The sequence below is a fragment of the Mytilus galloprovincialis genome, chromosome 10 (assembly GCF_965363235.1).
Source record: "Mytilus galloprovincialis chromosome 10, xbMytGall1.hap1.1, whole genome shotgun sequence".
Taxonomy (NCBI): Eukaryota; Metazoa; Mollusca; class Bivalvia; order Mytilida; family Mytilidae; genus Mytilus; species Mytilus galloprovincialis.
In genome coordinates this window covers 88,242,142-88,261,469 of record NC_134847.1, presented here as the reverse complement: position 1 = coordinate 88,261,469, position 19,328 = coordinate 88,242,142, and the positions used below count along the sequence as shown (strand labels likewise).

Below are 19,328 nucleotides of genomic sequence, written 5' to 3'. Positions count from 1 at the left end.
TGTTTAAGTATCCATATCATATTCGGGCTCATACCAGTAGTTTGAAATATCTCATCTGCATGTTTCTGAAGACTTTTTATTAAGCATTGAAAATATTCTACTTATTAAGAATTGAATATTTTCCATTCTATTTACAAAATTAGCTTCTTTTTTTAATTTTTTAATTTATATCAAATACCAACGGCCCTTCATTTAAGGTAGATTCATGGTAGACCGCCATCTTGGATTGAACAATCACAGTAAAAAATCGATCTAGTTATTTGCCTAAATCTGCAAATTTGGAGACAGATTTGCAATTTGATGGTTAGACTGTTTAATAATATAAAGAAAACTTGGCAATTTATTGTATAATTCAAAGTAATTAAACAAATATCATTTATTTTGCTTGTTGAATCATTTTTTTCAAATGAGCCATTTAAGGGAAGATAACTCTTTTAGTAAAAAATTTATACTGGACAGATAGGGAATTTTTTTCTTTTTACTTGTAGCAAGAAAACAAGTTCGGTGACACCATTTTTTCTTTTTATTTTCTTAAAACATATATCAAAAACTATCTTTTCACAATTTATTTCAAAATTCTATCTCATAGATTATTTTGTATGCACACAATTGTGTTTTTCCATTAACAATCTAACCAAATTTAGGCAATTTTCAACGACTCATAGCTTGAAAAATAGCACGGTGACCCCTACTTTTTATTACATTTTTTAAAAGGGCATATTAAAATCTTCATTCTGGCTAAGTATAAGAAAATTCTGTCTCAAAAAAGATTTACTTATGATCTACCTTAAGTGTTAAAACTTACAATGCTTGTCGTCTCCAGGACAATACGATAATTAATATTACTACCAATGCAGCAAATCCACCAAAAACACCTCCAATTGCGACAGGAATAGGATCTTTCTCTTGATAATATGAAGAAGAATAATACAGAGTCAAACAAATGTCAGACGCTTTCAAACGTATGAGAGTTAATCATTTTAAAAAGGTTCGTTAAAAAAATAAACGCTTGAGGCAATACACAAATTGGTGAAAGATTACGATTTGAATCATGAGCGCATTTGTTATGTCTTGGATTCAAATTCACAGCCTCAATATGGACAGTAAAAGAGGAGTCTATTTCTATTGTCTATTATTGATACGTATACCAGTGATAAACAATAATTATCGCTATTTTGTGTATTTCTCCTTTGATCTTTTTTGGTGATAATTTTTCTTATCATATACTTAGAATAAATAACATATAAATTTTACCGTATGATACATTTGTAATAGCATTAAATTGACGTAAATTCCATATTTTTCGAATTGGTGCTTAGCGGGCTGATATCAAAAGTTTATCACATACTTCGATTGTTATCACATGCCTTTCTGTAACGTTATCACATGGCATTCCGGTAATACTCGGCCAATTCCGGAAAATACACCTCAATGCTACGTTTTCAGTGAAAAACATTACAAAGTAGTGTACAAAACAATTATTTGAATACTGGGAAGTATATTGTTTAAAATAATAAAAAAATAAAAATAATAAAAAAAAAAAAAATATTTAATAAATGCATTTTTTAAGTTTCTTTCTGAAACATAATTTAGAAAGTTTCTTTAAAAAGTTGACTTTTACAAACAATGATCATTATGTATATTGTTGAATTATTTTTTTGCCGATTCGTCCATATTAAAATGTTTTTTCTCTCTCTCTGTTGAGGCATATATGATAGAAAGATTTCATATTGAATGTATCAAATTTTGGGCCCGACGGCCGTGCACTTTTTTACTCTTTAAACTTCGGGAACCACGTAAAAGGATAAATATATGAATCTGTTATTTCTCTCTACTGTTGAAGCATATGATTAAAAGATCATAACATGTCATTTTTCATATCGCATGTATTATCAACCTTCGGTCAATATCAGCCCTCGAGCCATGCGGCTCTTGGGCTGATATAGAAGCTAAAGCTGATAATACATGCGATATGAAAAATGCCATGTTATAATCTGATAATATCATGCTACTCGCTACTCGCCTGTGATACCAAGAACATTTGGTCACCGATAGCATATAACTGTTGTCGGCCTGGTTGATTCGGTCCTGTTGGCAATGGCTATTGTTGTGTCCTTATACATATAGCTATTGCTGCCTGAGTATATTTCAATTCTTTTGTGTTGAAAAATTATGTCAGTTAAAGCTAATCATTGTCCAGGATCAAATATAATTTCTTTGACCACAAACCTGTATATGCATGAGGTAAATCAAATTTACTTACTATCAATGTCAATTATATTTAGCCACCAAATTTTCTTATGTTATAAAGATATCATTATGAATTTGCATGACACATGAACAATAGATTACATTTTAGATTTTTGAGTTAAAAGTAATTTGTATGTTAGATAGTGTGTCGAGAAAAAGCAATCGAGTTGAGATGACCAATGATAATATGTTTATCGCTATTTTACCTATGCCGACGTTGTCAATTTCATTATCAACGTCACGTGCCTCCTTAGTTTCTAGTGATAATTTTCCATCTCAGGCGAGTAGCATGACATGAAAAATTATCACAAAAAAAGATCAAAGGAAAAATGCACAAAAAAGCGATAATTATTGTTTATAACTGGTAAACGTATCAATAATAGACAATAGAAATTTAACTCGATGATCTTATTTATAATGACTGGATAAGTATAATAGTCAATGTGCAGCTGTTTCAAAATCTGATTAAATTTGAAGTATTTTTTAACAATTCAAAATGTGCTAAGGAATAAGAAAATGAATTGACATATCTTATCAAAAACGAATCTGGTATTTCAATATATATTATGCTATAAATAAATTATACCTGTTGTCAAAGACATTTGTATGCTTGCTAATTCAGTTTTGTGTTCACCACTTGATACTGCTGATACTTTGATTGGATATGAAGTTGCTGAATCAAGTCCACTAATTGTGTAAATTGTAGCATCATTGTTCAATGAGGCAGGTATATTGATGTCCCTTCCATTCACAGAAACAACATAGCGTTTTACAAGTCCTTTTCCCTTGATAATTTTGATTGTGACCGAATCTTTTTTTGTTTCTATTATCCTGATAGAGGTGGGAGGACTTGGGTCTGAAATATAGATATCTTACATTACGGCAAGATTACGTTATCTGAGCTTTTCTAAATCTTGGAATGGAATTGTCGGCCTTCAATGCTATTCAAGCTTTCAAATACTGTATTTATACTCAAATCAGCCAACTATTGTACAAATAACAGGTACACAATGGAGTCTCCTGTTACACTTTTTTTTTTTATATAATGTTTGGTCTTAAATGCTAATCAACTATTAAAATACTTTATTTATCCCGAAATCAGTCACCTATTGTGCAAATAATAGGAACACAAATAAATGTTTGCTTTATTTGTACCTTTATAAATTAATTTTCCTGTAACCCCGTTTCTTGTGAGCATGCACTTATGTTGGTTATTTCTTTTTAAGGTCCTCTTTGCAGTCCGCGTTTTAACTTTTTTGATTTCTTTAAAAATAAGAGACACTGTTTTAGTCTTAAACAACTTAAGTTTAGATAAAACACAACAATATGTACATTGTCAGAAAATACCCCTAAAAATTAACTCTCTCGGAAACAGGAGAAAAGATCGGTAAGACTCGATTTTCGTCCTGTTATTAAAACTTCATACAAATAAGTTTGATATTTTCCGACAATGTACACATATTGTTTATTTAGCTTTTTAAAGTTGTTTCTTCTGCTCATCACGTTTGAATATGTATAAACGAACCGCAAGTTTGACGTACAAGCTAGTATCTCTAAAATAAAGGCAACAGTAGTATACCGCTGTTCAAAATGCAGAATTCGACAGAAAAGAAAACAAATCCGGGTTACAAACTAAAACTTAGGGAAAAACATCAAATATTAGAGGAACACCACGACACAACAGAAACACAACACAAAAATGCAACAAACACAGAAACGAATTATAATATAACAATGGCCATTTTCCTGACTTGGTACAGGACATTTTAAGAAAAAAACTAATTTTGGGTTGAACCTGGTTTTGTGGCTAGCCAAACCTCTCACTTTTATTGCAATGTTTGATATAACATTAAATGAGAACATTACATGATAGGACTACAATACAAATTGATGGGAAAACATAGAAGACAGAGAAGGTACCAGGCTTATAATTTAATACGCCAGATGCGCGTTTTGTCTACCAAAAACTCATCAGTGATATTCATATAAAAAACGTTGTAGAGCCAAAACAAGTACAAAGTTGAAGAGCATTGAGGACCAAAACGTCCATAAAGTTGGGATAAGAAAATCCTAACCCTAACCCTAATCCTAACCCTAACCCTAAGTATTTAGAATAATTCATACTTTTGCAAACAGTAAATTTATAAAAATGACTTTTTAATAAATATACATGTTAACACCGTAGTGGTGACTAACTACTATAATGCGTTCTTATAACGTATAACAGATCTGCAGAAAAACGCCATACATTAGAACTGTAAGTTGATGTTTGAGTTAAATACCTATATATATAATCATCACATTAGATTTATTCCAATAATAATAAATAATTAATCATCCTATATATAGAAATATGCAATACGTGCGTCGTCACCTAAATACACTAATCTATATATTATCCAATAATAATAAATAATTAATCATCCTATATATAGAAATATGCAATACGTGCGTCGTCACCTAAATACACTAATCTATATATTATCAATAAAGTATTTCTACATTTTTAGTTCGCGACGTACTAGAATTCGAAGTAAAACGGATATGTATTTACGAATTGAATGCTTCATTGGGGGTGCAAAAGCGTTGACCAAGGTACATTTTGTAAAAATGTGCGCACGGTCAACGCTTTTACAACCCTATGAAGTTACAAAAAGAAGCATTCAATACTTATAATTTCATTTTTTTTTTATTTAATTCACTTGTGCACTTTATTGTCGACCTCGTGTTATCGTGTATGATTAATTTTATTGTGTAATGTAATTGCTTAAGGATTACCACCTGATGTGCAGTTAGCCAATCAGAATAAGGTATCATTTTGAAACATACATGACCTTCTGCTGTTGTCTTTTCTATGGTCGGATTGTTGTCGCTTTTATGCATTCCCCATTTCCATTCTCAATTTTATCTAATGTAATTATTTTCTTTTAGTAAATATAACAAGATGTGGGACTAGTGCTAATGAATCAACTCTCAGTCCAAGTCACAATTTGAAACAGGAAGCTCGAAAGAGCTATTTTTTGTTTAAAATTAATGAATCAAACATAGCATAAATAATACGTTGTTTTTTTTTAAATGAATCGTACTTCTGGCATCTCATTTATGCATAACAAAACATGTTTAATCTTAATTCATTGCTGGTCTTCAACCATTTTGTGAAAAGTCTTAAATAACTTGCGGTTTTCCGCACTGTGTTGTCGTTGTTCAAAGACTCGACAAACGCGGCCTTTTTTACAAATAATTTTTCGGAAATGCACGACGTTATATGCGATAAACGTAACGAATATTAACGGAAAGGCATGTGATAACATTCCGGAAGCAGTCAATAAATGTTTCTTATCATATACTTAGACTAAATAACATATACATTTTACCGTATAATAATAGCATTAAATTGACGTAAATTCCATATTTTTCGAATTGGTGCTAAGCGGGCTGATATGAAAAGTTTATCACATGCTTCGATTGTTATCACATGCCTTTCCGTAACGTTATCACATGGCATTCCGGTAATACTCGGCTAATTCCGGAAAATACGCCTCAATGCTACGTTTTCAGTGAAAAACATTACAAAGTAGTGTTCAAAACAATTATTTGGATACTGGAAAGTATATTGCTTAAAATAATAATAAAAGAAAAGAAACAAAAAAACAAACAATTATTTAATAAATGCATTTTTTTCAAGTTTTTCTGAAACATAATTTAAAAAGTTTCTTTAAAAAGTTGACTTTTCCAAACAAATTGAATGATCATTTTGTATATTGTTGAATATTTTTTTTGTCGATTCGTCCATATTAAAATGTTTTTTTTTCTCTCTCTCTGTTGAGGCATATGATAGAAAGATTTTCATATTGAATGTATCAAATTTTTGGCCCGACGGCCGTAAACTTTTTACTCTTTAAACTTCGGGAACCACGTAAAAGGATCAATATATGAATCTGTTATTTTTCTCTACTGTTGAAGCATATGATAAAAAGATCATAACATGTCATTTTTCATATCGCATGTATTATCAGCCCTCGGTCAATATCAGCCCTCGAGCCATGCGGCTCTTGGGCTGATATTGAACCTAGGGCTGATAATACATGCGATAGGAAAAATGCCATGTAATAATCTGATAGTAATCATCCCGTCGAAGAAATTCTTAGGAATCTAGTTAATAAACAAAAGTATCTTTTATGGCCTTTTAATATTTTTAAATATAATTGAACTGTAAAATTTTCGTGAATTTGAAATTTTTCCGAAACTGTGTTTCGCGGGCTGATATGAAGAAGTTATCACATCCTCCAGCTATTATCACATGCCTTTCCGTAACGTGATTGCATGGCATTCCGGCGATACTCGGTTAATCCTGAAAATTACATCTCAATGATACGTTTTCAGTGAAACACTTCACACAGCATTATACAAAATAATTATTAGGAAACAGGGAAAATATATAATGTTAAATGCTTTAAAAGTATACAAGAAATGAATTTTTATTTATTGTCTCCAACATAATTTAGAAAGCAACTTTGAAAATATTGACTTTTCCAAACAGTGTTCATACTTGTTAAATGTTGATGAAAATAAATCATACCAACATGTTTACATTTTAACAACGTCATAACAACACTTTTTGTAATATGCCATCAGAGGAGTAGAAAAGCGAGTCTGTTTCGAATGTGCAGTTATTGGTTTTATTTTACTGGAAAGTCACGGTAATTCATTGCAAGCAATGTAATAATTAAGACTAATAAAGTCTATAACAACTGTATTGTTGAAAACAATATATGTATTGTAATATATAAACAGAAGTACATAGCGTAACGTGGTTAATACCGTCAAGTTATATAATCCCTACATAATGTATGTCATGTGCAATATTAAGTATTGATAAAAACATGATTGCGTAATTCTATGTAAATCATAAAGAATGTTATTCAACTTGTAATAAAATGAGGTGTGTGTCACACAAATTTTACAACAATGACGACACAAATTAATCTTTTCATGAATCTAAAATTATATTGGTTTAAGAAGGTCAAAGACAAGTTAAAGCTGAAAGTTAAACATGCAATTATAATCTAAACATAACTTACATGTTGCATTTATTACTGCATTTGAAGGTGCACTGGTTAAATTATTAGATGTAGCTTTCACAAGTAAGTTGTATACAGTGCCAGCTTGCAGACTTGATATTGTCATACTTGTTTTAGATGAGTCTAGGCTTATCTGAGAATGAACAGTCCCATTCACTAAAATAAAAAAGCGTTCTACGGATCCATGTCCTGGTTCTATTTTAAGAAGTATTGTAGTATTAGTTCTCTCGATCACCTGAAGTATTTTTGGAGGACTTGGATCTGTAATTATATAAAACCACATAACTGATCGTTACCATTCCCAATAATATTAATATGAAACATTATAAATCAATGAAATATAGGCGTTTTAAAATGTAACCGAACTGTTGATTTTTTTTTTTTTGAATATTTCAGCAATTTTATTTTAACAAATGATTATGAATGAGCATTATAAATAAATAGAAATTGAGATATTTATATGTTCCGGACAAAACGAGTATATAGACCATACGAAGATGTTTATGACCATACAACTATACTAGTATAATTGTATGCTCGGACCATTCAAGTATAATACTCGTTTAGTTGCTAAAAGATTGAACCACACGAATATTTAGACCATATAGTTATCTTTCGAATAATTATGTTTTTCTTTGCAAGAGAAGAGACCATTCAAATCGCCTTTAAACATCCGACATTCAACCATCAGTGAAACAAAATATGATTTTTTTTCTACTTTTCTTCACTGTGTCTTTACTGCCCCGATAAAGAATGTATGGACTCAATGTTGTCTTAAATCTGATACGGTGACGGAACATCAACAAACAGAGAAAATGAATGGTTCTGGTTTTTTTATGTTATTTTTATCATGTTGAAGAATATAAATACAAATATAACTATTTGCTAGTGTGAGATGTAATATTTTCTACAATCGTTCTAAACGAATGTGAAATAAGTAAAAATGCACGTCAATACTTATATTCTATGAATGGAACGAAGGAATATGGGTCATGTCAAAATGGAAGGACCCGCTTTTGTCAATGTGAACGACCTGGTTTTGTCCGATATTTCACAAAGCAGAACCCGGCTTTGTCAAAGAAAAGAATGTATAATCGCATAACATAATGAACTTTAGCATTTAAAATAAAAAATGTTACTTGTGTTAAAAAAGATTTCTTTCAGAGGACAACTTATTATTTATTTGAATCTGTAAACATATGAATTTCTACTTTATTGGAACAATAATAAGCATAGTTTTGTTTGCATTGACAAAGACGTTTAACTGCGAAATAATTAGAAATTAAGATAATAGCGCAAATTGAGGTTTAAGGGGGTAGACCTTGGTCCAGGGAGATAACTCTTTAAATCAGTTAAGCGTTTGTAAAAGTCAAGTTCATCAATGTTTTTTAAGCATTTACCTGAAACAGATTAAAAATAATCTATATAACCTAGAAGCTTAGAATATGTTTTTGAAAATGGTTGACACAAACGTACTGATGATTTTAAGAGTTATTTCCCTTAACCTAGGTCTACCTCCTTAAGCTCTACAAGTTGTTGATATGAATTAATTCAATTAAAATTAGATTTTAAAAGGTCTAAAAAAAATTGAAGCACACCTTTTTGGTATGTGATTTTCTTGCACAACATGATAGTTATATTTACAAGTACTCAAATCTATCTAGGGGTGTAATCACGGTGGGTATGGTTGTCCTGCGAGAGAACGTTCTGTGCTGGTGATTCGGTCCTGACGGGTGCTGGTGATCAATGAAAAAATGTAAACATAGACGAAAATGATGATTTTTGACGTTTTCTCTCATAAAAATGGAAGGAAACAGTTGAAATTTTTCAATTTTGTTTCTTATGGGTTCATAGGCAAACCATTAAAAAGTTGATCCTCTTAACTGTTTCAGTAAGCGTAATACAAAAGTGCTAATTTTCAGAAAATCTAGAACTGAAAAACTAAAACAAAAATGCTCATGGAGTCCGCTTTCTATACCCAAATCCAAATGACAAAATTATTTTGTGAAAAAACAGTGCAATTTAGTAAAATTTTGCATTTTCTCAGTTAATTCGTGTCCTCATACGGTGCTGGTGGGTCCTGATACGGTGCTGGTGGGTCCTGTCATTGTGCTGGTGGGTCCTGTCATTGTGCTGGTGGGTCCTGATACGGTGCTGGTGATTCTGGGTAAAAGTTTGTCATATTTGAAACAAATGTTCCAAAATCAATAAAATTTAGCTGATAATTGTATTCAATCGGATCTGTGACTCCTATTTTTACTTTTGTGCATCCATTTGGCTGTTTTATATGATAAATCGTAATTATATTACATAAATGGGCAACATCTTCCGTCCAATATCAGATGAAAATATATCTAATTAGAATAGTTTTATTTAAGATATTAAATGCCCTTGAATTGATGATTCTCTACAAAATATGTTAACTTAAACAGTTTTAAAAGGTGCTTAAAATAAAGCGACATTTATAAGAGGGGGTCTTATCTTGACATTAAGGTTTGACTGGTTTATTTCAGTTAAATATGCGTTTCACACACCTCTCCCAACTCCATCCAACCAACTCCTTCTTCTCTCCTCCTTCATTGGTATAGTGGTGTAACAACACAACAATTTATCACATGAATTAATAACATTAAGACACAAATTATTGATAAACGCATACTCGCAGCTACTGAAAGCTAGTTCAAAGACGCATTTTCAACTAATACCGGTAGATAAACCAAATTCTCTCATATAAAAATCTCAATCGTACCGATCATAAAGTTCATATTTTAATGTTTGATAATTTACACTACAAACTCCACAGAGTCTGAATTGACCAGTTTTTGTTCTCGACCAGTAAAATCGAGCACACATTTTACTCGACTAGTCTCGACATTGTCTCGACTGTACTTAACTGTACTTAAGTGTACTCGACTAGGTCTCGACTTTACTTAATTAGTCTGATTCAGTACTTGATGATCTTTGTGTAGTCTGAAATGGTCTTGACCAAGGCTCGACCTGTCTCGACCTGTCTTGACTAATCTCGACCTGTCTCGACTAGTCTCGACTCAGTCTCAACCAGTCTCGACCTGTCTCGACTAGTCTTGACCTTCAAATTTAGTTTTGACTGGTGTAAATCAGCCCATCTAACTAAATTAAATATTGATCTTACAAAATTCAAGCTTATTAGGTAGTTTGATTTATTGCTGTGAAATGAAAGAATTTAATTTTACAATATGTAAAAAAAAAATTATTATATAAAAATTCAGATAGGCATCTTTAATTTTTTTTATAACTTTTTCAAATCAACTTGGATTTTCATCAAACTATGCAGATATCTTAGATATATATCAAGCTTACTGAATCCCATTTCATTTAGTTTTTTGTTGTATTGCTGTAAAATTTAAGAATTAAAGTAATTTTGGTAAAAAAAGGCTAGGATTTGCAATTCGGACAAAATAGAGATAGTACACTTTAAATTTTTTAATAACTTTTTCAAATCAACTTGGATTTTCATCAAACTATGCAGCTATCTTACATATATATCAAGCTTACTGAATCCCATTTCATTTAGTTTTTTGTTGTATTGCTGTTAAATTTAAGAATTAAAGTAATCTTGGTATAAAAAGCTAGGATTTGCCATTCGGACAAAATAGAGATAGTACACTTTAATTTTTTTAATAACTTTTTCAAATCAACTTGGATTTGCATCAAACTATGCAGCTATCTTACATATATATCAAGCTTACTGAATCCCATTTCATTTAGTTTTTTGTTGTATTGCCGTAAAATTTAAGAATTAAAGTAATCTTGGTATAAAAAGCTAGGATTTGCAATTCGGACAAAATAGAGATAGTACACACTTTAATTTTTTTAATAACTTTTTCAAATCAACTTGGATTTGCATCAAACTATGCAGCTATCTTACATTTATATCAAGCTTACTGAATCCCATTTCATTTAGTTTTTTGTTGTATTGCTGTAAAAATTTAAGAATTAAAGTAATCTTGGTATTAAAAGCTAGGATTTGCAATTTGGACAAAATAGAGATAGTACACACTTTAATTTTGTAAATAACTTTTTCAAATCAACTTGGATTTGCATCAAACTATGCAGCTATCTTACATATATATCAAGCTTACTGAATCCCATTTCATTTAGTTTTTTGTTGTATTGTTGTAAAATTTAAGAATTAAAGTAATCTTGGTAAAAAAAGCTAGGATTTGCAATTCGGACAAAAAAAAGATAGTACACTTTAATTTTTTTAATAACTTTTTCAAATCAACTTGGATTTTCATCAAACTATGCAGCTATCTTAAATGTATACTAAGCTTACTAAATCCCAGGTCATTTTGTTTTTTGTTGTATTGCTGTCAAATTTAAGAATTAAATTAATCTAGGTTAAAAAAGCTAGAATTTGCAGTTCGAACAAAATAGAGATAGTACACTTTAATTTTTTTTATAACTTTTTAAATTCAACTTGGATTTTATTGAAACTATATAGCTACCTTGGTGATGTATTCATCTTACTGAATCCCAGGTTGTTATAAAGTTTGTTGTATTGCTGTAAAATTTAAGAATTAACTTAATCTTGGTAAAAAAAAGCTAGGATTTGCAGTTTTGACAAAATAGAGATGGTACACTTTAATTTTTTTCATAACTTTTTCAAATCAACTTAGATTTTCATTAAACTCTACAAATATTTTTGCAATAGATTGATCGTACTGAATCATAGGTTGTTATTTTGTTTGGTGTATTTCTGTCAAATTTAAGAATTTAATTAACATGATTAACCTAGGTCAAAAAGCTACGATATTAGAAATATATCTTTTCTCATAATTTGGGAAAAAGTATATATAAAATATTAATATAATTCCTTTAATGTTTTATTCCTTTTGATATACACTATATAAATAAATCAAAAAGGGATGAAACATTAGAAATTATTAAAATAGTTCTTCTGATTTGTGGTGATTTATAAAGCAATACCTTCTGCTTGGGGCAAACTTATTAAAAAGATCACATCTACCAGAGAGTTTTAAATTCTAAATAACATTTATTCATAGTTGCAACATCCTGTTAAATCTAAATCGCAGGGCTTTTAATTCACTAGATAAGTAATACACGAGTTTAAGAAAAGTAGGGCTCTCTTTTTACCTGTAAAACTCATGTGTACTGATGTAATTAAATCATGTATAGTGTCATGTCATTTAATTTGACAAAAAAATATTTTAAAACTTCATAACAACCTGGGATTTAGTAAGATCACCAAGGTAGCTATATAGTTTTAATAAAATCCAAGTTGATTTGAGTATATATGTAAGATAGCTGCATAGTTAGATGAAAATCCAAGTTGATTTGAAAAAGTTATTAAAAAAATTAAAGTGTACTATCTCTATTTTGACCGAATGGCAAATCCTAGCTTTTTATACCAAGATTACTTTAATTCTTAAATTTTACAGCAATACAACAAAAAAATAAATGAAATGGGATTCAGTAAGCTTGATATATATGTAAGAATAAGCTGCATAGTTTGATGAAAATCCAAGTTGATTTGAAAAAGTTATTAAAAAAATTAAAGTGTACTATCTCTATTTTGTCCGAATTGCAAATTCTAGCTTTTTATACCAAGATTACTTTAATTCTTAAATTTGACAGCAATACAACAAAAAACTAAATGAAATGGGATTCAGTAAACTTGATATATATGTAAGATAGCTGCATAGTTTGATGAAAATCCAAGTTGATTTGAAAAAGTTATTAAAAAAATTAAAGTGTACTATCTCTATTTTGTCCGAATTGCAAATCCTAGCCTTTTTTTACCAAAATTACTTTAATTCTTAAATTTTACAGCAATACAACAAAAAACTAAATGAAATGGGATTCAGTAAGCTTGATATATATCTAAGATATCTGCATAGTTTGATGAAAATCCAAGTTGATTTGAAAAAGTTATAAAAAAAATTAAAGATGCTTATCTGAATTTTTATATAATAATTTTTTTTTTACATATTGTAAAATTAAATTCTTTCATTTCACAGCAATAAATCAAACTACCTAATAAGCTTGAATTTTGTAAGATCAATATTTAATTTAGTTAGATGGGCTGATTTACACCAGTCAAAACTAAATTTGAAGGTCAAGACTAGTCGAGACAGGTCGAGACTGGTTGAGACTGAGTCGAGACAGGTCGAGACTAGTCAAGACAGGTCGAGACAGGTCGAGCCTTGGTCAAGACCATTTCAGACTACACAAAGATCATCAAGTACTGAATCAGACTAATTAAGTAAAGTCGAGACCTAGTCGAGTACACTTAAGTACAGTTAAGTACAGTCGAGACAATGTCGAGACTAGTCGAGTAAAATGTGTGCTCGATTTTACTGGTCGAGCACAAAAACTGGTCAATTCAGACTCTGAGGAGTTTGTAGTGTTAGAACCTTAAAAGTGTGCAGTGAATCTTGTGCTCACAACAGTTATTCCACATGTTCCACAACTATGTATAAATCAGACATTATAAAGGCATTTGGAAGATACCAAGAAGTCTTTTACAGTTAATGATTATGAGAGGATGGACATTGCATGGAATTTTACATAGGATAAGAAGAAATTGAGTTTGTTTTGGCGCGAAGGACTTTAAAACTTCTTTGCATTAAATTTTAAACAGTTTTCTTCTTGTCGTAACGGTAAATGTTTAAATGTTCAACAAAATCTCAATAACTTTGTTGGAACGAACAGAACAAAGGTGACATGTAAATCTTAATTTCTGTGTCATGTTGGTCTCTTGCGGAGAGCTGTATCATACGCAATCATAAGCACAGCTTCTTTTTTATATTTTAATCAATTTTTCATGGAGTTTGATCTACTTTTTAGCTTCAACCCTGGTGAGCCATGTTAATCGTCGGTATGTTGTTGCACCCAGCGCATGTACATATAAGTTGTTATATTACCATCTTTTTTTCTGATTTAGTTTACCCAATTCATACGTGACAGGATAATTACCCTAGTAACCGGTGTTACCAATGTATATATTGAACATAAGTTATAAAAATTCACCAATACTTAATTTATTGTGTCCGTTTGTTTAGGCAAAACAAAACTAGAAAAACTTCGAGAGACTTTTTTTTTTAAATGTCATGATTGTCTGTCTATTTCTAGAGCTTTGCTTAGTATTAACTTCAGATGACAGGGACTTCACACCCTAGTGACTCTGCTGTCTTTCATAATTATATTCATGTTCTATGGAGATAGCAGCTAAATGTTGAATGGGGGGGGGGGATCATTTTATCGCATTTTACTTCCAAGGCGTTTTTTAGTTTTTTGAGTGCTGAAAACACGTATGAATTGGGAAAAAAATGTTTGATATATCTGGCTTTAGATTCGATTTTTTACAAATATACATATATACAAAGGCTACATGTTAATGTAATAATACAAAGAATTCACTGTATCAAAAAATGAAATAAATGCGTGAAGTGAAATACCTCAATAGCGAGTCATTACTACAGCGAAGGTGTGTTTGGCACACAAAAAGCCTCGTGATATTACCAATATTAAAAGTGTATTTCTGAGTCTGGTATTTTTTCCGTTCACTCATTTTTCACTCATTTTCAATTAAAATTATGGCATATTTTTATTTTCATTCAAGAAATAATTATATTTAAATATATAAATATAATTCACTCCCCTCTTAATTCTTTATCAAAAATCTTTGACAACAGACTTTCTTTTGGAATTATAAAATGCAAAACTTTATTTCTGTATGTGTAACTTAGGTTATCTCATCTTCATTCTCCGACAAATTCTAGTCTGGCCTTCCATAGAATAGTCCTATATTTTTTTTAAGTGTTCTATCGAACTTTCGAAAATAACTGTTTAGAAAAAAATTTAGAATTTCAAAACTACCCCAAGCCACTGTTCCCTCCCTCTTCCTACCCCATCACCCCACCCCAATAGAAAAGGTAAAAAAAACCGCAAAACTATAGTCATCCTTTTAATCAGCACTAAATTGCTTACAAAGAAATCTGATTTAAGCTGCTGAAGACACATAATTCAAACGAACAGAAACAAGGCTAAGATTCATTTGGTTGAATAAAAAGAAAAGTATCTACAGTATCGTACAAATTTGTCAGAGAAACATTATTCAGGATGCTTAGATTACACTGAATTTATTATTTAAACTCATCTAAGAGGTGTTCAGGCTCACCTGAATCCGATTGTTTGCCTTGATCAACTTTGATTGTGTCTGATTCGTATACGAAACATGAGGTCTTGTACATGTGTAATACAGGAAAAGGGGGAAGAATCGCTGTTCTGTAAGGTTGTCTCCCCTTTCCCTCCACAACGTTAATAATATTAAAATCGAGGGACTGCCATCTTTCACTTGGGGACTACTCTGACTCGCTTTTATCTATACGGGGTTTTTAGCTTCTTTCTAGGAATCTGGGGAATACTAGCTCGCTCATATTCAGGTCTATGTTATGCCTTCTTCTGGCGTGTCCCTCATCTCGGACACTTATACTTTCGAGGCCTGGCGCTGGTGAATAAAATACAATGATGTTTCAATTATTTATTCCAAACAGTTATCTACATTTAAGTGTGATATTGTGATCAGTGATTTAAATAGTAAACTTTTGTTTTAACTTATATATGTTAATGAAAATCTTATAAATTTAAGTAAAGTTTTAAATACGAAACTAAGCTATTAAATCAGAAGATAAATTTTTACTTTAAAATTCATTTGAAAATGGTTTATACTTTAACAATTTACATACCTGGTGAATAAAATACAATATATATATCTTTATTTCCTCCAATAATGAAGAGCATTAGTTAGATCGATAGTTAAAGTAAAGTTGGAAGATAGGACAGTATATTTACAAACAATATATCAAAATTAACCTTTACACAATTATATAAACGTGAAGAATGCGTAACAAGAGAATAAAATTAAATGTTTATCAGCCCAAGAAAGTAGCAATGTTCACACAGTAGAATCTTTTACACAACTAATTGTCTAATATGTAGAAATTGTTCTATTCATCCAATTCAAGTCGCACACATCCAGTATATGTTTGTGATGCAGGCCTTTTGAAACATAGTCCGTTCATCTTCGTTTAGATCAAAGTCTGTATGACATGATAAGATGCATGCTAAAAAGTCTTCGTCAGTTAAACTATGTAGATAGGCACTGAATTCGATTGGACCTATATCTATTAAATCACACCAAAACTTGTCCCTTTTTGATTGGAAAGTTTCACAAGAGAGTACAATGTGAATAGTTATATCACCGAAAAACCTTCCGCACTTGTCACACAGAAAAAACGGTTCTTCATATGGACGGGTTAAGGTACACAGATTGACAATAAAACGGCACTGTTCTATAAGTAATGGATGTTTTCGGCTAAAAGTCCAAGCAGGATGAAGACCTTTTGAAAGTGTATGTATACGACTGAAGAATTTAAAATCTTTGTCTATTTGTGTCCTGAAACGCCACAATGATTCCTCGGTTTCTTGGACGGCAACTTTAACTGTTTTCTTCCATTGAATGTAAGTTGGGAAATGACCTGTACTCAGGTAAGTATCAAAGTCTGACAATCTATAATTGACCAAAATTCTATGTATATCAGGAATAAATCCAAGCTGGTGTTTAACACAGTTATATTTAAATTCCATAGCTCGGGTAAGAAATATCTGCTTTGGAAGCATTGAGTCTTTCATTAATATTAACTTTCCAAGAAATAATAATTTCCGTTCATCTATGTATGACTCGGCGGACTTCCATCCAATCAACGCAGTTACCATATCAGATCTAGTTTGCCTTGGTAATCCCTGTATAGATTTACACACATACCGTTGTGCACGTTCTAGTAATAAAATCTCGGTGTTGGTAATTTCGGTCCACAATTCACATCCGAAAAAAGCTTTCGTGAAACATACCTGACGAACTATACGGTTACAAGTGTCAATACTGATAACAGAAGGATGTAAACCTGATTTGATTAACCCTAATGCTGAAGATCTTAATGCTCTGCAGGCTTGAAGTGTTCTGTCCATAGAATTAAGGTTACTGTTCAATACGACTCCTACATGCCTAGCGGAAATTTCCAATTGTATGCTGCTGTTGTACAGTAGAATATCCGTATGTTGTTTTGATTTGGAAAAATTAAGTTGAATGCTTTTTAGTGGATTAAACTTAAATTTCCAATCAATGCTATAATTTTCGCAAATTGTAACCATCGTCTGCATGTTACAACAGTTAGTACTGATCAAAGCGATATCATCTGCTTGAACTGGTGATGAAATATGAATGTCCGTTACGAGTATGCCACGTCTACAATCGGAAAGCTCTTCTAACAAGTCATTAATGTATAACAAATACAATTTAGATGATAAGCTGCTCCCTTGGCGAACACCACGGTAAACTGGGAAGAAACGTGAGATTTGTCCGTTGTAAAGAACTGCACTTTTAGCGTCCGAGTACATATTAGCTATAAGCAACCATAATTTTCCAGTTACTCCATATTCAAGCAGTTTGTACAACAATCCGTTGTGCCAAACAGTGTCAAATGCTTTTGTTGAATCAAGTAAAACAACTATAACTTTTCCAAGTCTTTCAATATGGTGATAAATGGATTCATGAATATTGAATGATGTATGTAAACACGATAGACACTGCTGATATGCCGTTTGCTGTGGGTTTGGAAAGCATTTGTTGTCTTTTTTCAATACAAGTTTTGAATCAATGATTTTATCAAACACTTTTCCAATACACGGTGCTAAACTTATTCCTCGATATGAGTTTGGATCACTTTTACATTTTTTCCCTCCTTTAAATAAAGGAACAATCAAACTTGATTTCCAAGATTTTGGAGAATAAAAGTTGTAACAAACTAAGTTGAAAAGTTTTGTCATGTGATTTCTCAAACTGTTGCCGCCGTATTTCAGATGTTCATATTCGATGTTATCTAATCCAGACGCTTTATTATTTTTTAGGCACTTCAATACCTTTTCCACTTCGTTAACTGTAATATTTAGCTTAGTGTTGTTATAAAATGTTCCTCTGAAATCTTTGTGAGCAACCTCAACAGTCTTGGTTATCGCCCGTTCCTTGTCACTAACCGGTTCTGATTCAGTATTTTGTTTGAAGATTGACTCGAAGTGCTCTGCCCATCCATCTAAGATATCATCCTGGGTCGAACATTGTCTCCCATTTACAATTAGTCTTGATAAGCAGCTTTTAGACTTTTTATTTTTGTTCAGAAATGACCAGAGACGTTTTTGATCTATATCGAAATCCTTTTCGAGTGAATTATATGTTTCAATTATTTATTCCAAACAGTTATCTACATTTAAGTGTGATATTGTGATGTTGGGAGGTTGCGGTCTTCCCTTTTTAACCCCAACATCACGTGCTGATTGGAATTATTTTATTCACCTATGAAATTTTAGCGTCAATTTTAAATTTTCTAAAGGTACTTTTTATTGGTCAACTGTTCTCTTTTTATGTTATAGATTTATATGATTGATATATGTTGTATTTAGTTACGTAAAAGCAATTAAAGGATTATCAAAATTATCAAAATCTTTGCTTACTTTACAGAATTATTAATTGGACAATAGAAACACTTTAGGTTTATTTTCCTACGGCAAATTACAAACATTTTTATTCTTTTAAAAGATAACAGTTTATTTAATTTATTTCTCAACGTCAGATTAATAGCTATGATCAAAAGAACTCTAGAAATGAGATTAACTATATTATTTACAAAAAGACGAAACTATTTATAACTTAATCTTACGTCACCTACTTTGTCTTAGAGCTTAAGCAATGCAATATAAATCCATTTTATTTTATTTATTAGTTTATTTATGAAAGTTTACTTTATTTTATTTTCCTTTTCCAACATACAATTTTCCATCATTATACATGTTTTTATTTAAATTTCAGTTCATTGAAATATTGATAACCGATAACAGCTTTTTTAATCATTTTAAATGAGAAAACAGAAAACAATAAAT

At 31.0% G+C, this 19,328-nt stretch overlaps 1 protein-coding gene across 1 annotated transcript in view; it reads right to left on the bottom strand.

The window, feature by feature from the left end:
- Positions 1 to 19,328, bottom strand: part of LOC143048697 (receptor-type tyrosine-protein phosphatase eta-like) — a 129,835-nt gene that overhangs the window by 22,667 nt on the left and 87,840 nt on the right. Inside the window, exons 28-30 of the mRNA XM_076222511.1 lie at positions 7,332 to 7,592; positions 2,837 to 3,106; positions 806 to 905 (exon numbers count right to left, since the gene is read on the bottom strand). Of these exons, the coding sequence (XP_076078626.1) occupies positions 806 to 905; positions 2,837 to 3,106; positions 7,332 to 7,592 (631 nt within the window). The remainder of the gene's footprint in view (positions 1 to 805; positions 906 to 2,836; positions 3,107 to 7,331; positions 7,593 to 19,328) is intronic.